The 22,584-nt window shown below is 41.7% G+C and overlaps 1 protein-coding gene across 3 annotated transcripts in view; it reads left to right on the top strand.

Annotated features, from left to right (window-relative positions):
- The first annotated feature begins 5,459 nt into the window (after positions 1-5,459).
- BAIAP2L1 (BAR/IMD domain containing adaptor protein 2 like 1) overlaps positions 5,460-22,584 on the top strand; it is a 40,140-nt gene continuing 23,015 nt past the window's right edge. Inside the window, exons 1-3 of one of the 3 annotated variants that reach the window (XM_053471423.1) lie at positions 5,460-6,056; positions 19,655-19,730; positions 21,909-21,995. In XM_053471423.1, the coding sequence (XP_053327398.1) occupies positions 6,006-6,056; positions 19,655-19,730; positions 21,909-21,995 (214 nt within the window). In that variant the 5' untranslated portion in view covers positions 5,460-6,005. The remainder of the gene's footprint in view (positions 6,057-19,654; positions 19,731-21,908; positions 21,996-22,584) is intronic. The other 2 variants (XM_053471420.1, XM_053471422.1) reach the window with 2 other exon arrangements.

The following is a 22,584-nucleotide window of genomic DNA, read 5'->3' as shown; positions in this document are numbered from 1 at the left end:
AACCAATACATGAATTTTTTCTTGGGCCTAGGGTATAGAACCTGGTTCCACCTCTTGCCCAGTGTGGTAAACCGCATTCAGCAGATGTACATGTCACTGGCGTATCTAAGGTGAGGGATGGAATCGATTGTCTACCAAAATGGAATGCTGTAGCACTGTGAGTGAGGGCTCTCCTGATGCCACTACGTGCCATGTTGGTTTCCCTATTGACCTCTTTGTTGTTCTTAATGTCCGTGTTCTTGCGTGATGGTCTTTAAATGCCGCATGGAATTCCACTACCAGCAGTATGAATGTTATCATACCTATGGAAGCCACAAGAGGTCATCCCTAAATCCTTGACATTAACATGCATTCTGTGATGCAAGGTTGAAATGCATTGGCAGCCACAGTAGGGGGCAAGAGGAAACAGGTGTAAAATCAACAAAGTCAGGGTTAATACTGTTACTTACATTTAGTTGTCAGGGCCCATGGGTTACCTATTTTTGGAATGTTGTTTTTGGCGACCTTAAATTAAAAACTTGTTTAATTTGTGCAATGCGGTTTGGAGAAGCCGGAAACACTTGAAACAACGTGTTTAAGGTAATATATTACATTTGCAAATATCTTTCCAAGGATCGGGAAGGATACTCAGAGACAAAAAGCATATAAAATACAACATCCAATTTACTTATTTATTACTTTTTTTTCCAGGATCAAGCCCATTACAGGATTTTCTACCAACAATATGCCAGCATCCATGAATTTTGTAAATTCTTTTTATCTTTATTGGGGGATAATTCTTAGATTTCATTAGTTGACCGGCATCCAAGCCAGGGCAGCCACTAATAATATGCTGAAAACTGATTATAAATATATATTATCATTTATTAGCTTATTGAAAATGAAGCATAATGTTATAGAACAAAGTCAAATTCCAATCATACCACTAGGTGGCGCCCCCGGGCTACTTCAGGAAAGGGACTGCTACTATAGCATTATTGGAAGCTAATAGAATGTAAATGAGGAGCTGTATCTATAACTATTTGTCGTATTATATTATGGTGGTCAAATAATGGGGGATAAACATAAGCAGACAATGCAAAAAGCATCAGAAAAAGCCAAAATAAATTTGTTGGTCAGAGTGTCCTGCTGGGTGATTAAGACTGAGCAGTTCTATAGTTTACAGTAGTTTCATAAGGAATCTGGGAATTTGTTTAGTTGATTGGGCTAATATAACAGAGCTAGAACACATACAAATGACTAATATGCAGCTTCCTTAGAACATTATATTATTCAAATAGAACTTTTCATTAAAAAAAAAGACAAAAAAAATCACACTATCTATGCAGCCGGTGGCCACACACTGCAGCACCCGATTGGCCACTGGTGTGGCAGATGAGGTGAGTATGGAGAGATGTCGGCCAGCAGGTGTGCCAGATAGCCAGTCCAGGTGTGCTGTTGGAGAATACGGCACCTGCCTGCATATCTATAGAACATTTAGGTAACATTAAATCCCCATCACGGGGTTATGTCGTTCTGCGTGTTTCAAAGTGCAAAAAGCTGAAACACTTGAATGACTCGTTCCGTTTATAAGACAGAAATGTCTTTCCCTGCGAGAACTTTCCATCTCTTAAATGAAACATTACTATTTTATATTGAGAGCACTATAGTCAGCGATAATAATTACCTGCTATTGAGCAAGGTCTCTCCCTGCGCTGAGACAGCCATGACAGCCTACCAGTAGAAGTGGTAGAGGCTAGTACAGTAAGGAAAGTTAAACATAAACTGCTTGGATTTTGTTATAACTGATTCTTATTAAGTTACAGTTTAACATTAGCCCTTTTTTTAAACAGCCCCTATTTAAAGCCCCATTCATATTTCTGTATTCTTGCTCCTACTCCGTGATGGTGAAAGTGGTATTTGTCACCAAAGTAAACAAAATCGAAGGTAAAACAGGTAAAATCTGTGCAATATTTGCAGATCTAATAAATCATCATTATTTCCTGTAATGGAATGTCTATTTTTAGATTATGGCATGATATGGCAATCTACCCGTGTGTTGAAAGGGCTTGCCGACTTGCTTTATGGCGATGCTAATGAATGTTTTTCCTGCAGTCTCTGTTTTGTATATAGAGACAGCAGTGAGTCACAGCCTCGAAATCGATCGTCTCGGTGATCTGATAAAGAATCAGTGCTAGGTGTGCCACGGTATACGTCAGCACCGGCTCGCGTCCGCTCCTCGCTCTCACACGTCACAGCTCGGGAGACAAACACACCCTGTTCTCCCAGAGGTTTCTATTGCTTTATTGTCTGACACGCTCATGGCGGTGATAGAATGCGTTCATTCATTCATGTTAAAGCTTCCTTAGGGTATGAAGCGCCTATTGAGGTTCTTTTTTTTTATTATTCGCTCTGAAAATGTGATCTTATGTCGCCACAATCTGGGACAGCAGCGGGCATCAAGAAAGCAGACAGCGCTGGGCAAATGACAAAACCAGTTCTCTTCACTTAATGACATCATACCCTGTTTATTATGACAGCGTGCCAGCATGGTGTTGTGCCAGCATGGCAGGTAATCGCAGCATCACACGTAGAGCTGAGCGAGGCAATACTCATTAAAGTGGAAAAGGGGCACCCGTGAGACTCGCCTTTGCTGAATTGCAACTCAGCCAGTCTGAGAATTGTTGTTGTTCCAGTTCGACAACTAGAAAAGTTACTTTTTTTTAATGGGTCCCTGTGTTAAACGCTCAAAAAGCAGGCGGGACGCAAAACCTTTGCTATCCTTGTGGTTAATACGGTGTTTAGGGGCATAAGATAAGCCCAGAGGGGCCACAGGCTACAGTGTCTTGGTGATGCTGACCGTAGTGCCGTTCGGATGCCAGGAGAATACAGACGGGCGTAACATGGGCAGCGATTCCCTCTTAGAAAGACACAGCTGTCCCAGACACCATGAATCATTCTTCCCGGAGGCAGAAGGGAGGATGGCGGGGAATCCTTCCAGCAGAACGCTTCAGCAAACAAACCTGCGTGAGCGGAGTGCGAACCCCCGAACACGCAGACATTAGACCTTTATATGCGATGGATGGAGCGGCCTTTTTTTGCTGCCAACAATTTTGCTACGGTTTGATGAGATCGTTCATCACGCGATTTTATCGCTACTGAAATATTACCTATGAATTACTTACTTTTTATTTATAGAAACCGAGAATTCTCTGGTGATGGACTGGGTGGAACCCAAAGGTGTTCCTTCAAATTCCAACTTGTCTGAACCTAGATATTTGTGATTGACTCACCCGTATTATATCAGGGCTGTGATACAATGGTAAGTAATGCCACGTTCGGCCAGTGTAGACCCAAATTGCGTTTCAACCAATACGGCCTATAGAAGGTTCCTGAATAAACAATGATGTAGCAACCCTAATGTCATAAGCTCCTGGGCGAGGTGAGTCCATTGTGTGTCGTTGCCAAGAAATGGACCAAATGGGCCTTTATATCAGTGGATCATTGGGCTTGGCTTGTCTCAGGAGCCTGTTCCAGAAGACAACTCAGGGCATCAATATGGCGCACGAAGAAAGGGTTAATGTCAACGGCCTCCGTCATCACCCGCTTATAATATTCACCGTCTAGTGCTTGTAGAGTTTGTAAATTTCAGTTATTATTTCCTGCTTTCTTCATTCTTACAGAGGATAATCTCTCATGTTTATAACATCTTAGAATGATTTGACATTAAAACAAGAAGCAGCGTGCTTCCTATTCCATTAATAACCGGGAGGTCACTCGGCAGCTGCCGTTGAGCTATAAATTAATTCTCAGCTAGCCACAACCTGGCTTGAAGGGCTACCTACTGACCTTCCCTGCTCTGCACCACACAATCGGGTGATCAGAGCCATCGTCAAGATCATCTGTAGCAGGGCCTGTTACTTCAGCTCTCCTTCACCTATGGAAGCTCCTACACCCACCTGCAATGCAGTTTTTAGCAGAACCCCCAGGTGTATCAGCAGCTTTACCATTTAGAGATCCACCTGTTCTAATAAAAGAGTTACTTGTGAAAACATAAAGAGATGTTGATACCTGTGCTGTTGAGGGATCCTGGTGACACACTCCAATCCTACGAGGAGCTAGTCTCACTCAAACCACCGGTCCCAGTTCCTGTTCAGATAAAACAACGCTTGAACCAGTGATGTTATCTGGAGTATCAGGTCACATAGTTTTCATGAGATAAAATCTCTTACTCACTTTCACTTACATTTCATTGTGAGCCCGAAGTGAACAGGAAGATTTGGAGTAAGGTTGGCCAGACTAGTAACACTATTCGTAGAATCTCATAGAACCTTCAGAATATTTCATTAGTGGGAAAAACCAGATGCCCTCCAAAGGGTGTTTATTATGTTTGGTGACGCTACCGAGTCCTGGCTGGATCAGGACAATATTTACTCCGAATTTAGCTCTTTTACGTGGTGTGGGGGACGTTCACACTTTATAAAAAGTCCATTAGTAAAAAAAAAAAATGAAATAAAAAAAAAAGTCACGCAAAAATGTAGTCACCATCTCCTCATCACGTCTATTGTTGGCCTCCTATGGATGTATTTGTAAGAAGAATGTGTAAGAATGAAAGGGATATTTGATACACTTATAAGTTATAATTCATCTACAACAAAGACCGCCTTGTATCGCAAACTTAAAGAATAAATGTCTGGCGGACAAGATGACGGCCGGTGCAATAAATCCTCTTCTTCTCCTGGTGTGCTTCACTGCTCCAGTTACCCCATCAATATAATGTCCCATAATGCTGAATTACAACAAAACCTCGCGGTTACTTCTGGTTTTGGGTCATTTTAATTTCTTTGGGCTGGATTTTGTAATGTTTGTACTGTAGGCTGTAGAAGAGATGTTTATTCCCTTCAGACTCCTCTTCCATAGACTCCGTCCCCCAGCTTCCTACTTCTTCAGCATATAAGGCAGGGTTTCTCAAAATACAGGTACAGCTGGGAGAATCGGCGCCTTCCAGTCCTTCCCTAATTATTAAATATTTACCAGCGACATATTTAACCTTCTGTCCCTCAGTTTATGCTCTCCCTCTCCTGTCCCCCTCCTTTAGGATGTGCTCCCCCTTTTCTCCTCAGGTTATGCTCTCCCTCCTGTGCCCCCTCCTTTCTCTTCAGGTCATTCCCTCTCTCCTTTAGGCTGTGCTCCCCCTCCTTTCTCCTAAGGTTATTCCTTCTCTCCTTTAAACTGTGCTCCCTCCTTTCTCCTCAGGTTATGCTCTCCCTCCATTAGGCTGTACTCCCTCCTTTCTCCTTGGATTATGCCCGCTCTCCTTTAGGCTGTGCCCCCTCCTTTCTCCTCAGGTTATGCTCTCCCTCCTGTGCTCCCTCCTTTCTCCTCAGGTTATGCTCTCCCTCCTGTGCTCCCTCCTGTCTCCTCAGGTTATGCTCTCCCTCTTGTCTCCTCAGGTTATGCCCTCTCTCCTTTAGGCTGTGCTCCCTCCTTTCTCCTCCAGGTTGAGCTCTTTCCTCCCTAGTCCTGTTGAGTTTCCTTCCTCCTCCGGCTGGCTGAGCTCCCTCCTCTCCTGCACACCCAGGCCGTCCTCTCTCCTCCAGGTTGCACTCTTTCCTCCCCAGTCCCCGCCCGTTCTGCTTTCCTTGTCCACGCAGGTGCGACCCTCCCCGGCTGCAGATCTCGGCCGCCCCTCCCTCTTGTCGCTGCCGGTCCCACAAGTTTTGACAGTTACTCTGCTGCTCCGGTGAGAGCGGCGGGACCGTGTCGGTACCGGCAAAGAGCAGCGGCGGAACCAGCTGGAACAGTACGGGTTTAGGGCTTAACAACGGATCCGGCAGAGGCTTTGGAAGTAGGGCTCTTGCGCTAAGCCTGGGAACATCGTTGGCTCCGGTTTCCTGGCGCGTTTGGCGAGGTTAACGGAACCTGGAAGCTATTACCGGTGCCGGTATCAGCCTCCTGTAAAGTACCGGTACGAGTTTCCATTGTCTGTGTGACTGTGCCCGGTGGGCACCGAGAGACCCGGAGCCATGTCCCGGGACCCGGAGACCGTAGCCAAGATCACCGAGAACACCTACAAGGTAGGGGATTATACTGTACCTAATACTACCGAGTATTACCGGTGTGTAACTGCCGGGCGCCGAGTACCAGAGAGGTTACCCGTGTCACAGATAACTATTTACCGGGGTATTAGCGGGTCGCCCCTGGGGTGAGGATGGGGTATGGGGGTATTAGTGTTTCTGTGACATAGTAAGTATTATTACTTCAATGGGTATTGGGGGGTATTGCAGGTAGTGTGCCTGTCATTTAATGGGCTTATATTTGTATATATACGGTATATGTATGTATATATACGGTATATATAGATGGCAGCTGGGGCAGTAGAAATAGGCAGAGGGGGCACTGGAGCTGCAGCTCTTCTTAAAGGGTACTTGCTGAGAGTTGCCATGGCAGCATCACTTTATAATGTATCCCAGTCATGTCTTTGGGTATATTATCAGTCGATGGGGGTAACTGTAGCACCGACACAGGGTGCTGCCCCCCAAACAGGGGTTTTGTCTTTTAACTTCACTAATTTAAAACTATATCGGTGCAGCCGGTGCTTGTACTGGAGGGACGTTTATCTGAGAAAGGTGATCTTAGATGTAACCGAAGGAAGTTTTACATTACAGAGAGTGTGGTGAATAAGTGGAACTGCCTGTTTGCAGAGGTGGTAGAGTGTAACACAACAAGGGAATGTAAACACGCATGGGATAGTTATAAGGCTCCTGAATCTAAGAAGAGAAAGTTCTGGGTCTTTACAACAGTTAAAGTGGGCCGACCAGACGGGCCGAATGGGTCTTATCTGCCGTCACATTCTATGTTTCTGTTGTGTTTGTAAACATGGAGTTAAAAATAAATAAGTGCTTGTGTGGCGGATGAGGATATAATATGTAGGGGCGGATGATGATATAATATGTAGGGGCGCAGAGCCCATCCGATACAGGGGCAAAAAAGTTTGTAACAGAATTAACTGCGATATTAGTTACCTGCACCCCACCCTTTAGTTTGCATTAACACAGCAACGGTGTGTGTGTGTGTGTGTGTGTATATATATATATAATCTCAGGTGTGTATATGTATATCAGGTGTAGGTGTGTATGTATCTAATATATATAATATAATATATTATATATATATATATATATATATATATATATATATATATATATATGGGCCTGGGCTCATTACAATGGTTGTATCATAACTGTAATATTTGTCGTAAGAGTGGCCAACACCCTTTGAGTGCCAGATGTTATAAGTACTTTGCGGTGCACTCCTGGCTGTTGAAGGGGTTAAAGGGTTTGGTTACGTTAGTGTACATAGTTATTGACTACATGCATGTTTATATAACATCATATTTCTATTTTTTTCTGAAATACCGGTTTCAGATTTGTATGTTTGGTATAGTTGTGTAAATTAGATTGCAAGCTCTGCTGACCGGGCCTTTCTCCCTATTCTGTTAACATGTGTTTTTTGTTTTTTTATTGTTCTTTCTCGCTCTCGCTAAAGCTCTGAAATATGTTGTCTCTTTATAAATAATATATCACCAGACAGTACAGTGCAGACTGGGCCAATATTAACTCATGAAGCCCTGAAATCTATGTATGTATTGCGGAAAGGATGTTGCATGGAATGGTCTTCCTGCAGAGGCGGTTAGGACAATTACTGTAAGAACGTTCAAGGTGACTTCAGACAGACTTGAGGGTAATATGAGTACACGTGGGTGAACGGATAATGTTGTGTGTTTTGAGTTTTTCTTTTTTTCCGTAGGAAAAGCACATTTTCTGTTAATAAGAGCAGATGTCGGGGTTTCGTCTGTCTGTATAAACCATGCTTATCCCTTTCTGTCTGTATTGTTAGCGCAATGACGTTCTATCGGGAGCAAACCCGGGTTTATATCTGCAGATTAGCTATGATTTTAGTCTATTTATCCCCGTCCTTCCATACTATTACTATTATTATTATTAGTGGTACTTATTGATTTATATGGTGCCATCATATTCCATGGTGCAGTACAATGAGTAAACAAACGAGACAGAGTTAGATAACCGTATTCGAGGATCCCGGGGTCCTGATTTCATTCTCCGGGGGCTGGGACATCAGAGAATGCATACTGCACATGTGCGGAATTGTGCGCATGCACAGTAGTGCTGCCAGTTTGAGTGACACTCTGCCTAGTGCCTACTACCTGCTGCACTCCATAGAAGCTGGGAGGTACGTGTTCCAGCCGCAGACGTGTGTCTTGCTGTAATCACTAATTAATTAAACAATAATAATATCTCTGGACATCGGGGCCAAACTGGGGAAAACCCGGCAGCCGCCTAATGATGTAATCGCGGCCGACGGCTGGATGCGGCAGGCCACATGTTACGTTTTGATCCTCACGCAGCGTGCGGTCGGGTATATCCAGCCGGTGGCCGCACGGTACCACCCTCTATCTGCCCCTGTGAGCAGCAAATCAGGTGGGTATGGAGTGATGTCGCGCAGCTGCCCACCGGTGTCCCACATGGTTATTCTGGCCTGCAGGACATAAATAAGTACCAGACCGACAGCAGGGGAGAGAGATGGAAAGGTGAGTTAGAGGTAGGTGGGAGGAACGTGTGTGTGCGTGCGCGTGTGTGCGGTTAGACATATGAAAATGAAGTTGTGGTTAATGAAGTCATGGAGTTACATGTCTGCAATACTTTAGTGTCAGAAATTCCTTTTGTTGATTGCAACGGAACTTTTTATGGACAATAAATGTCTCGCCTTTAAGAGGCAGATTCATCTCTGGGCCGTTGCTGACCAATCCTCCTGAATATTCTATGGATTTTTATGCTTATAAGGCCATAGTTATATAGCTAGGTCCTTTATTTTAATTTCACCCCAATTCATGTAGTTTTTATTATTATATTTCAGACCACCCAAAACCCAAACTCCATCTTTTTAACGTCTCCACCTGTTTTCTGTCTTCGAAATGCCTTTACATTTCTTTAGGCGGAATTCCTGGGGGGTTGTAAATGCTTCTATTGCCCCTGCCAGAATGTTGCATCAGTTGCCAAGGTGATTGTGTAGGGGCAAAGTTTAAAATGTTCTGTGCCTAACCCTCATTGTCTTTAAACAGATTAGTGAGCGGAATCTAATAGCCACATAAACTCATAGAAGCCAGAATCTGATGGCAGACGACGACCATCTAGTCTGCCCATTTTTCCTGACGTAGAGATTCTGATTCTAATCCTTGCTCTCGTCTTATATTTAGAATGCTTATCCCATATATGTTTAAATTCCTTTTCTGTATTGGCCTCTACCACATCTGCAGTGAGGCTGTTCCACTTATATAACACCCTCCCAGTAAAGTAAAACTTCCTTATATTACATGTAAACCTCTGACACTCTATAGCAATAGATATAGATAGAGATAATGTGACGCCTTTAACCTCTTCAGTATTAATATAAATATATCAAGCCTACGTGGAACTTGTGATTTTGTTGTTCTGTATAATTGTTTTGGAGTCATGCAGTTTAAATCTATCCGATAAATATAATGTTTAATCTGTAAACACAAATAGTTTGTTTTTAGTGCACTGGCCTGTAAAATATAGGCTTTTGGAAAAAGTGGCGGATCCCCTTTAATGCAACAACAAAAATAAAGTTGCTTTTGAAATATGGCTTAACTTTAGACTTTTAGGAGATGGAGAATAATATTCTCTGCTGGAAATGTCATTTTCGCCAAAAAGCCCAACGCCTCTGAGCATTGCTGCAAAGGGCCGTTTCATCACCCGGGGTGTCTCTGCCAAAGTCCACATTAATCAAGGTACGCGGCGGCTCCTGACTCTGCGCTGGCTCTCACGGCTGGCAATAATCAGGCCTTTTGCTGGTAAACCTCAGATTTTTTTTTTCTGCGCCAGGAAAAAATGTGCAGTCTGGTCTTAAACATGGAGGTGGCATGAACAACGCGGTCTGTGCGGGGGGTCCCTCTGACACGGATGGCATTTTAAACGTGGCTGACGGTGAATGAAATAGTCAATTTCCCCTTTACCCTTTACCCAGCACCCTTTACCCAGCTAGGAGATTAGGGGGTCTCTGGTGGAAGTCTTATGGTGGATCAGAAATGGACTAAAAAGGAGAAATATGCGTTTCAGATTATTGCGCTGTTCCCTATATCGTGAATGGGCTCTTTGGTCAGGACTTGGCACGGTTTGTTAAATTGCTGTATTTTGCTTCTTTGAGTACACAGGTTTTAAGGGAATTTAAACATGCATGGGATAGACATATGGCCAACTTATTGATCACATCTGTGGGCAAACAAAGCCCTATGCCCCGACACCGGCTGTATATACTTGGAGAAGATTTTGGTGTCGCACACTCATTTTGGAGTGTTAGCAAAACTCTTGGCTTTGTGACTCTGCGATTGTTGTTTGACGTGTTCATCGTTGCCCGCTTTCCGGACCCCTTTGCCGGGGCGCACATGGCATCGGGCTATGGTTCTGCATAGGGTTGCCTGAAGTCAGATACAGAAGATACGTTTCAGCCAGGCTGCTTCCAGCATTCATTCCTCCCCTCCTAGTGATCCAGCCAGAGGCTAGCATTAGGCTGAAGCCCACACCAGCCAAGCTCAGCTGTAAAGTGCATTCAGTCTGTCTCAACAACACTCCGCTATATGGAAAGTTGGTGGCCCCAAGACTTGGTTGCAGGCATTATACCATCTCCACAACATGGACTTCTTGCATCATTCTCCCCTAAAGCTGCTGCCGCCGAGTGCTTGATGTTAATAGTGTCTGTGGTCACCAAGGCTGGAAGACGTAGCAAATAGTGAGTTCACTATGTTCTGTCTGGCTTTTACCTACCCAGTTTGACCCCTAGTGAATGAGACCCTTTGTGCTTCTCAACGAGTGATCCCATATTCAACAGGGAGTGAACGCTTCAGCCTCAGCTACGGGGCAGATCCGTCAACCTGTGCGGAAAATGAACTTAATAGGCGAAAAACAGAAACGTTTTGCAACTTCATTTATAGTTGGATGATTATCTCTGTATCCTGATGTTTATTAGAATGATGTTTATTTATTGATCGTTCCCCTGGTCTTGCCCATACGGGACGGTCTTCTACACGATGTTCTGAAATCTAAACATCCTTCATCAGAGATAATTCCGCCTCTTAATAAAATCTATTAATGCTCGGAGCCTAAAAGGCTTAGCGGCCAGATTTTCTTTCCAGGTATCCTCGCCACATCTGAGTGAACCTGAAGTTCTTATCCCTTCAGCCCTTCAAGGTTAAAAGCTCGCTTTCATGTGTGTCAAAAACAATGGCCTTAAACGCCCATTAACGGTCACCACTGAGAATGCCTTATTTTGAAGAAGCCCATGTTAGGGTCCGACCTGTGCTCTTTATTAAAGAAGGGTATAATTTGCAATGGCGGAGGCTGGCTGATGGATACAATGAGCCCCAACATGAAAGGGTTTCCGAAAGCTTTAAATCGCCGTGCGTTTAAACGTGCAAAACATACACATTATTCATTGTTTCCATATACACATGAGAGCGAGAATGCTTGTTATTACATCCTAATGAACCTAATGATTAGTTTCTGTGACTCCCATATTTTAATTTGGGGTTATATATATATATGTGTGTGTGTTTTGCCATTGGTTGCTATGGTGATAATTCCGCTCCATAAAAAAATTATATATAAAGTGATTCAGGAGTGAAATTTGAAAAGTGGTCTTATCACCATGGCAACCAGTGGAATGTTGTCTGTCAGCAATTGTTGGTTGCTATGCTGATTAATGCCACTTTTGAAACTTTGTCCCACAATCATGCTTTAAAAAAACCTCCAAAATGTCTTTATTAATGGAATTGGCAGCAGATAAGACCCATTCTGTCCATATAGTCTGCCTATTTTTTTTTGATGTGAAGACTCAAACCTTAATCTGGCCTTAGACTGCCTTGCATGTCCAATTTCCCCTTCTATATTAACCTCTACCGCTTCTGCTGGGAAGCCGTTCCATTCATCTACCGCCCACTCATTAAAGTAAAACAATATTTCTTTTTTTGTGACATCCATACAGAAAATCAAACGCTGACAGGGTTAAGAGTGTATAGTATGCGGCTGTGGGAAATACCAGGAAGGTGCATAAGGGAACGTCTAAATACCTGTTTAGCTATTGTTAGATAGGTGTGTCTCCATATGAAGGAGAAAAAAAAAAGATAGTGTACGGGGTGGAACAAATTCTGCCACAGGCCTGGTTTGTTTTGCCCGCACACATAATTATCAAGGACGTTCTCTTAAAATAACACGGCCCTTTCCTATCCCGTGTGCTCTGCCATGTCATGGAGAAACCACCGTTGTCACCTTTTTGTTTTGACAGAGCTCTTGAATAATTGCCTTTTAGTGTCCCACAAAGAAGATTCACTTTCTGTTGGTAACGCATAATGTCTAAGGAGAAATATTCACCCAGGGGACAAAAAAATAACATTTGTAAAGAATCTAAGTACTTTAAGCATTAATAAAAAGTACTTGTTTCAAATGACCCTTCCTGTCCGGTCCCACAACCAGGGAAATGCAATATATCTGATGGCATGGCCTGTGAAAGAGCAGGGTATACAGAGCATACCTCCCAACAGTCCCGGTTTTCAGGCAATGTATAAGGTATCCCTGTTGTAGTCAGCGGGGATCATGGGCCAGTTGGGGAACGTCGAGTTGGATGCTTGAAGTGTTGGGCGGTCTGCACAGAGGACCACCGTCAAATAGCTGTCTGATACCTCTGACCTCATATCTTCGTCCACTGGGTAAATGCCCAACACGGAGTGGTTTTTGACCTGAGTGTCGAGGACCTGCGGATCTGTAGGCTGTGCTGTTACTTAGCAAAACTATTTAACTCGAGCTAATCAAACAAAGCTTGGCATGACAAGTGGTTTGTGCTTAGGAAACGAGCAACATAGTGATATAGTAACAAATGCCGCTTACTCTGCCCTTTGGCAAAACAACACGGGTAGGGTGAAGGTGAGGACTGCTTTATAACAAATACAGAATTTTTAGCATTTTGCAGTACGTGAAGTCATCGACAATGTGTTTGCTAAACAATATCCTGTTACGATCAAAACAAAGCCTACACGCTTTAAGCGACGATGGTCCTGCAACCTTGCCGTACCCTCTTCATGGCTGATCGTATCTTATGGTTGCACCAGGAAGCGTTTAAAATAAGGCCCCGCTATTTATCAATCAGAAGCTCAAATCGCTACCAGGAAACACTTGTAAGATTGCCCGTAGTGATATCCTCCATGTGTTCCAGAGAGCGGTGGCGTAAGTTGAATATCCCATTATTTCTGTGAGATGTTCCCTTGTAGGAATGTAGTTGGTTCCATATTGGCCACCAGATATTGCTCAATGTTGCTCTTAGTAGTCGAATCGGCCAAGTAATAGAATTATACATAACATCATATGGGCTGAGATGTGATAATCACCAGTATTAGTCCTCCAGAAGATACGTCTTAACAACTTGATCATCCAGTCCTGATGAAACGCGAACGGATCCAGAAAACCAGGGTGGGTAGAATTCTCGAGCGTAAAATATGAACAGCAATGCTTTAGAAATTCAGACACCTGGAAGGACACCTGTTCAGGGTTCCTGAGCTTACTAGTGAGTTCTCAGCCTTCTGTATATCTTAAAAACAGATCCTTAGATAACTGGAGACCTGTTTCTCTTTATCTCTTAATATTTTACAATACACTATTATTACAAATGTAATAATGAAGATGTAACACCCCTCTGGAGTATGACTTTGTAACTTGATCTTAACACTTTTCTAACCTTTGTAAGTCAATATTGATTCGCTTGGTATTTGTCCCGTGTTTCCTCGCTGCTTTTTCTTACAAAAGAAAAGAAAGTTACCAAAGTTTGAAAAGGTGCAGCTGAAGCAGCCGGCCACAAAAGATCAGGTGCATTAAAAGAGCGTTCAGACGTGTAGAGCTTCCTAGCGTTTTAAATGCAGTGATTAGAAGACGTTTAGGCTTTTGTGCATGGCTCGGTGCTTATGATCCGGGTAATTGTGTTCTAGTGCCACAAGCCCCATTTTGCCCTAGAGCACACTTACTGACATTGAGAACGGCCAACGAGGAACACTTTTGCTTTAAAGGGAAATAAACTAGGGGTGGATATTGTTATGTGACATTGGGACGTTAAGGCTGTAGAAACCTGGATATGGTCGTATCCAGCAAAACATTCTAGGGTCCTAGAAAAGAGAGACAGTGTCTTCAGTCCCAAACAGGGCCTGTTCCTCCTATAGAGGCATGTGACCAGTGGTGTATTTTGGCCTAAGCCTGACCCAACGCAGTGTCCATACCCAGTGCCCACATGACTTGCCTCCATGCTCTCTCCACCTCAGGAGGACACGTGGCACCAGGTACGGACAATGTGGAGGTTGTGTCAGCTAGGATTAGACCTACATTGTGTTTCTACCCCGGGTTTAAATTGAGGTCTCCCCAACCAGCCTATTAAACAGTGGGAAATCCGAGCAATCTGCCTACTGGTTTTGCAGTATAAGGGCTTTTGCCTCCCGGACCCGCAGCCTAGGGCCAAGGCATGTACCCAGCTGACCTCATTTGGAATGTAACCTTTATGATGACCCCAATCGCAGGTCATACAATTTTTTTTGGAACATGGATGGTAATTTTGTTGTTCATCTTGAAATCTTAAAACGACTTCAAGATAACAAACAAGTTTGGCTTCTACACATAATTTCACAATAGTTTAGTTGTGTACTTTATCATTCGTTGAGGACGCTGGCATTGCATATATACTTCTGGAGTAGTCCAGTCACCAAGGGCTTGACTTTCTCTTGAAATGTAGTCAATTAAAGCAAGTAACAAAGAAAAAAAAAAAAAGAAAATCCAGTTGCTCAGCATTTTGTTACATTGCGAGCAGAGAATTGATTTATACCGGTTGGATTTAATATCTAGCATTGGCATCAAGGTAACCTGTAAAAGTATTTTATGATGCAAGAAGTATGTTGGTGCATTAACAAATAACCCGGATTCATTATAAGAAAAGCTAATGAAGAACTGACCGTTTTATGGATTGTTTTACAGAACTGCCGGTGGGTTAAAGGAATAAATACCCCATGTTTAGCTGCGTAAATTCAGAAGGCATCTTCCCTTATGTTCTATGTATAGTAGATGGGCCTTGTTTGTGTTACACGGTAGATATTGTGTCTGTGACACTAAAGATTATTATTTTGGGAGGGGGAGGAAGGTTTAGTCAGACTCACTCACCCAATATGCCCACTGATGTTGAACTGGGATTATTCCTGCAACTATGTACAACTAGCCCTGTCCACCGAATAAATCCACAACCCTTAGAGGAGATGAGGAGCTCCAGGTAGCCAACTCTGGAATATGCCCAGGTATGGTCGTTCTACAGTGGATTGATCCACAAAGTGGCAAGTTTACCAGAAAATATCTTTTATTTTGGGTTATTCACTGTTTTTAATACGACACAGTGGGTTCTCTGAGTTTAGTCTGTGACTAGGTCCCGCTATCTGACTTATTACCTTTTCCTTAAAGCTGGAGGTCACGGTGGGCAGCATTTGTGTCTCGAATTCCTACATCCCCGTGCCGTTTAGTATCTATGTTTAATCGGATAGCACATTCCCGTATCAATTGCCCTTTTTCATCTTCACCATCCCATTCTGAACCAAGAAATCAAGCCTTGCTCTAGATCACCTCTTGTCACCTCTTCTTTATTAAACCATAAAGTCGTTGGGCGTAGAATAGAAGAGAAGCCCGTCCAAGGTGATTATTTTTCTGGCTTCTATGTAAGTATTATCATTTTGTAGATATTTGAGAACAGACCAATTCCCCTGTGGAGTTTATAAACTAAAGTTAAAAATTGTGCACTTTAGTACGTAGGCTCGACAGAATAGCACCCGCTCTGATAAGGTTTCTCTCTGGAGTGATATTTGCCTATTTGACCTACCATAAAACATATGGGACGCACCGCACTAAAGTTATTCTGTTTGTCCACGGCTTAGGCTCCCGTCCTTCTTCGAGAACTTAGAGCTTGCAGCTTTAGCCTGCGCCACAAACTGCCTCGTGTCTGTGTCAATAACAGGGATGCGGAGAAGAAGGGGGCATTTGTACGAGCCATTTAAATATGGCTGCTGGGAAAACATTGGGGGGGGAGAATAGTGGAATCCTTGTTTTATTTAAAGAGAAACTCTTTAAAGTCATTGTATACATTTTGACCTAGTTTCCGGTCAGTTCTTAATTTTTTTCTCAGCGGCTATAAAGTAAAGTTCGTATTACTCACAGTTTTCCTTTTACAAGAGGAAAAACGCGCTCCTGCTCCATCTTCTATTTCAGGAATTTTGGTGAATAAGTAAATGTAGTTACCCTTTCACTACCACAGGGATGCTTGGTTGCCTGGGGAAAAAAAGTTTGTTATATTTAATAATAAAGTTGAAGTCCATGTTGGTCTGTAAGAGTCATAAAATGCCTCGTGCGATAAGAAAGAATGTGTCCCTGACTTGAGCTATACATCCTGGAATTTCTTTAAGTTTTACTTTTTTTTTTTTTTTGTCCTGGAAAATATTTAACCTTTTGCTGACGTATACCGAGTTTTTATGGTATAAACCTTTGATTAGATGGTTATTCTAGGGAAGTTGACACCTTATGTGTATTTGATCATCCCTTCTCTCCTTGTCACCATATGTAAAGTTTTTGTTTGTTTGTTTTTCTTTTTTTCTTACAAAGTATGTTTTTACATTGTCTACTTTACACTTTTTTGCCAAGTATGGATGAAGTTTTTTTACCTTGTTATACAAGAAGAACCCTCTGGTGCCTTAAGGTCTAAAAGGTAGCACACATTTCTTTGGACTCTATTGCGCAATACCAATAGCGTACTATCCATTTGCACTAGTAGACATCCAGACATGATCTATTCTCCAAATACTACCCACGCTTTATAGATGTTCATGAAATCTTCTCCCTGGCATGGATATTTCTCTTTAATAAGGAGAATTCTGTATTATTTCCTTATTATATGTCTCCAGCCTGTGTGTATACAGAAAACATTGCGCCGGAGATGTCTACATGGAATCTGGACAACTATTAAAAGTCAAAAAAAAGTCAAAATGTCCAAAAAATTACACTTGTCCTTGGCGGGAAGGTAGCGCATATCTCTAGAGCAGAATCATAAACCTTATCCGTGTAAAGGATTTACTGCAAACATACTTGTTAGTAGTACGAAGGGTACAGAAGGAACTAGTTGACTGACCTAATCATCTTGTAACTATACAAGTAATTATGCGGAGTTGCCCTGTAGAATAAAACCGTATAATTTACTTTGTGATTAAATGACAGATCAAATTATTGTGTAAGTACGAAAGAATGAAACCACGTCCATTATTACACTTTATATCCCAGCATTTACAGATTATACAATCAAAGTGATGATCGCCATGCCTCCTATAAATGCTATTACGGAAAATTAAACATAGAACGTTTTAATTAAAAGGCAAGTAACTCCAAAACCCTTTATTTTAATTGTGAAACAAGCCGTGATCGTTATAATTGATTGTGGAGAGGATTGTTCTTTGCCTTCTTCGCGTTTTGCCACCATGCACGTTATTAGCCTTTCTTCTGCTCTGAAGACCAAGCACCGAAGAAAGGTTCAACGTTCCATATTATGTGTTTAGTTACCATTTCACATGGATTGATATGCGCTATACGTTTAGTATCGTGTAAAGGGGAGACGTGAATGTCGTCTTTCCTGGGTGCAATCTGGGTATGTTTGTGTAAATCACCTGTCGATAAAATCCTTGAGAGACGGATTTTCAGATGATATTGATTTACTTGTTAACTTCCTCGGTCTTGCCCTAATGATTTCATCACACTTTGGGGTGGTGGGGAGGACAGAAATATCGATGTACTTTTATAGCTTCCCTTATCTTCATTTAATCGCCCTTGGGGAATGAGGTTAAAAGGGGGTAATTTTGGAATTAATATCCAACAGGAGGTAAGTAGCTTAGTTACTGTATTCACCATCAGTGATAGGATTGTCTCCGATCCACACAATCGCCATATTGTATGACCGTACTCTATATGTACGTAACTGTGATGACCCAATGGCCAACCTTGGGCTTATTGTTTCTGAATCAACACATAGAATGCTTATGTGCATCTTAGTTCCTATGGCTTGAAGAGCAAACAAAACTCTCTGGCAGTGTGGTTTGTTCTTGACCGCGAAGAGCGCTAAATGCTAATTCAATTTTCATTGTAAATATGCCTGGAGGGGTCGCGTGAAATGAAACAAAACACATACCCTGTAGCCAAGATCAGTTTTGTTGGTCAATTGGTAAATAGGAGGCTTATGGCGGTTTTCATACAAAAGATTTTTTTTTCTTAGCTAGGTAATAATTTACGTAATTGGTTTCAAATAGTTAAGCACAATTATGGTTATTTGCCTTCTAAATAGGTTTTAAGAACGCAACTAAAATTATTATAGCTTACAGTGAATTGGATACATACTAATACTCTGATACACTATAATGGAATGAGAGTCTTGAGCTCCATGTTGTTAGAAAAAGCAATATGATTCTAATGTTCCACCGTCGGACCTGTGACACCTGCTAGATCACAGAGCGACGAGCATGAGCTCATCATTCAAGCTCCCTTTGATGACATCATACATTATACAGGTTAAGTGATGCTGATCAAGTCAAAGATTAACCGAGCTAACTTAAATGCAGATGAACAATAAGTACTTTTGGGTACATAATTGTGTCCTCAGATACACATCGATAAGGCTGAAAACTATTCTGGTCTTTAAGGCTTTTAAATGTGTTCCGCATGGGCTAGGCCTGTAGTGTCCGGGTTTTCCAAGTCTCATGTTCACCGTCCTTCTTTATAAAACTGCTGTCCATATGAAAAGAATTGAAATATTGGTGTACATGTAGCATGAATGTATATTCTTGGTTCCGTACTGTCCCAGACAGTGTCACGGGTGGCCAATCCATCCGATACACAATGAGTATTGCTAAAGTTGATTTTCAAGCTCAGTTTCGCATGCCGTTCCTGGGAGTGTATATCTGACGCGCTCGTAGGAGGAATTGTAAGAAATAGGTATTCTAAACATTTTATGAAAGGTTAACGTGTATATGTCACAAATCTGCTATTCAAGAGGCAGTATTCTAATGATCAATTAGCCTTTGTGATGGGAGTGATAAAGGGCCATTGGAACACAGGAGTGATGGGAGTGATAAAGGGCCATTGGAACACAGGAGTGATGGGAGTGATAAATGGCCATTGGAACACAGGAGTGATGGGAGTGATAAAGGGCCATTGGAACACAGGAGTGATGGGAGTGATAAAGGGCCTCTGTATGCCTATAAAGATATTCCATTCAAAATCAGTTTCCAGCAAACACTGTCTGCGCTGTGTTTCTGATGATTTTCCTGTTATTTTAATGGACAAAATTCCTCTGCTTTATAAAAAAAAAGACATTTCTAAGTGACCCCACACTGTGTGTGTATGCATATATATACACCAAGAGTGTTGAGAAAACATCCTTAAAAACAAACGTTATTTTATTTTAATATGGACAATTAAAATGAATGTTTTGAATACCTGCTACTCATGATTTTATATCTATTTCTCTACTTTAGAATGTTATGGATCAGTTCAACCCAGGCTTACGGAACCTTGTAAATTTAGGAAGAAACTACGAAAAGGCAGTGTCTGGTAAGTAAATGTTGATTTTTGTTATTTTTACGTTGTCATAAGACCTCTTTTTAAAGAAATGTTTCAGTCATTTTTTAAACCCTTTCAGTCTCATACTAACATTTTAAACACTTTTAAAGCCTTTCTTCTTGTTCTAAACATCCATTTGTAATTAAATGAATGAAGGCCACAATGCAAATATAAGTAATATGGACAGTAGGACATGAATAAATGAGAGAAATACACTTCTTTGAATTTAAGACATTTTTTAATCATGTGTGTGTGTGTATATATATATATATATATATATATATATATGTATATGTGTGTGTGTGAGATTTTTGCGATAAAAATTTGTGATGGGACTTCCACTTTAAGTTCCCCACAATGTCTCGAGTCAGGGCTCCAATATATTCTGAAGAATTATTCGTTTCACTACTGGAAATCCTCTTTTTATTATTTGCATATCTGTCAAATATACTGTAATCTTATGATGTAAATTTTGTAAATGTCATTTGCATTATTTGGCAATGTGACCTGAACTAACAACAAGTCTGCAAGACATTGTCGCTTGGCTGGCTGTTTCTCATCAGCTTTTATGCTTTGATTTAAACCTCCTTTTTTTTTTTTTTTTTTTTATTATTATTAAAGAGAAAGTATTGATTTAAATGAAAAAGAGATATTTATAGGAATGTTTAATATCTTGTTGGCACGGTTTTAAATTCATAAAGAATGCATTGAGGATTTTTTTTTTTTTTAAATAAAAAAAGAATTAAATCTGACAAAATTCTTCCTAATCGATGGAGAGATGAAGCTAATAATCTCTGGCAGCTCCACTCTTCCTTCCCAAGCATTTCTAATTATCTATAGTGTGCCTTTAAATGCATTATGCATGGCACATGATCCTCCCAGAAACACAGAAATTCATAGTTCGTGTGTGCCGGCTGTCTCGAATTTTGACCCAAGTCCTGCCTAAGATAATAAATCCAGCATCCTACTTGTAGAGTTTTTCTATGTGAAATACTCTGTAAAGCTTCTTACCTTGGTAAGCAGACACAGGCGGGAGGCAGCAAACATGACTGTCCCTTTAAAGTAAGGCGTGCTATTCGTGGATATTGCCTGTTTCTATAACATTTACCGATCCCGGTCTGTGATCCAGTTCATCTTTCAAACAGTCCGTGTGATCTATCTCTGCCGTACATACACAGGACAGAACTGAATGGACTTCTCCTTTAATAATTCATTGTACCCTGACTTTCCCAGGCAGAGGTAGTGGGGTGAAACGTGATGTGCTGTATCAAATACCTAAGCAGTTTAAATAGATTAAACGAATGTTACCGTAAGCCAGGACTTTCTAAAATAGCAGGGTAGAGAAGCATTAGTTAGTGTTTAAGACGCTGAATAGCTCTCATTGGGATTGAGCCCGATTCACTGATTTTGGCATTAAAGGGACAGTTTACTGTTCCTGACACCTCCACCAAAGAAGAATGCATATTAAAGGACTCTGCGACAAAATAAGTAAATAAAACACTTGTCGAAGCTAGAAGCTACAGCCCTGGCGCTGCAGATGCCCTCCTACTCCATGATCTGGTAGCAGGAAAGCGCATGTGCCTGGTTTCTGTAACCATTAAAGTAATGGGATTTTTGTGTTCTTTTTATGATGGAGGCAGGAATGTAAAAAGGTTAAGTATGTATTTGGGTTCTGTAAAAAAAAGTTAACTTGAAAAGGTTAATGTGTTCTTTTTCGGGTTTATTTATTAAAGTGGGAGTTGGCAGGAGAGCTGTGGTTGGCGCTTCTTGACATCGCAATACGTTAGGAAGGTTGACCTAAGTGAGCTTCTGCTTCTATTTGAACAAAAGCCCCATCCCATGAAGTAGGTCCTTGGGGAGGGCAGATTCTGGGAGCTGCCCTGGGTGAGGCCTAGAGCACTAAGCCCATGAATGCAAAACTTACCCCAGTGCCGGCTGATCAGGGGAAATGCTTTGTGTCTTCCCGTATCCAGTAGGGCAGTTCCAGTTTGAACGTTTCAAGCTTCCTACAAAAGGCCTTCATATCTCGCCCAACAGCTGGAAAGCAGTATTAATATTTGATGCCACAATTAACGTGGGGACTCGTGACTTTTAACGGAAGCATGTTGCTGTTTCCCTTGTTGTACTGTTTAAGTGATATTGTGTTATTCATTTGTGTTTCTGTTCCAGCCATGGTACAAGCAGGGAGAGCCTATTACGATGGGGTCGCCAAGGTTGGAGAAATGACCACCGTCTCTCCAGTATCTAAAGAACTTGGTAAGTCAAGATGTAAAACCGTCTACAGTACACAATGTGCGTAGATTGTTTTATCAATAACAATATGTTTAGATTCTCTATAATGCAGTGTATTAACACTGCGGGATCTGTCCACAAATGTCCAAGCTGGCTCAAGAAAACCGCGGAGATGGAATTAGATAGAAACAGATGAAAAATCCTGATTTTTATTTAAAATTCCATGAAAACCATTTTCAGGACAAATCTAACTGGTTTGTAGATTTAGTTTAAAAGTTCATGGAAGCTGAGATCAGTGATTGGATCTCCTTTCTCCTCCTCCCACCAATCAGCCATGATAAGGGGAGGGGGAACTTACTGGGGGTAAACATACCGCTAATGTGACGTTAAGATGGTGGCTCCAATGCTTCTCAAGATAGGATAATTGGTTATAAATAGAATTAATATTTTAGAGCTCCTTGATCCAAGGAGAAATCCAATTGACTTTTGGAGTCGAGAAGGAATTTTTCCCCCTGATGGCAGAATTTTAAGTAGCTTAATTAAGTTTTTTTTAGCCTTCTTTTGGAAGGTTAGGTAGAAGGGTTGAACTTGATGGACTTTTTTAAACTATGTC

The sequence above is a fragment of the Spea bombifrons genome, chromosome 7 (assembly GCF_027358695.1).
Source record: "Spea bombifrons isolate aSpeBom1 chromosome 7, aSpeBom1.2.pri, whole genome shotgun sequence".
In the NCBI taxonomy this organism is placed as follows: Eukaryota; Metazoa; Chordata; class Amphibia; order Anura; family Pelobatidae; genus Spea; species Spea bombifrons.
Note: the sequence above shows the minus strand (reverse complement) of the source record. Positions and strands in the feature narration are given on the sequence as shown.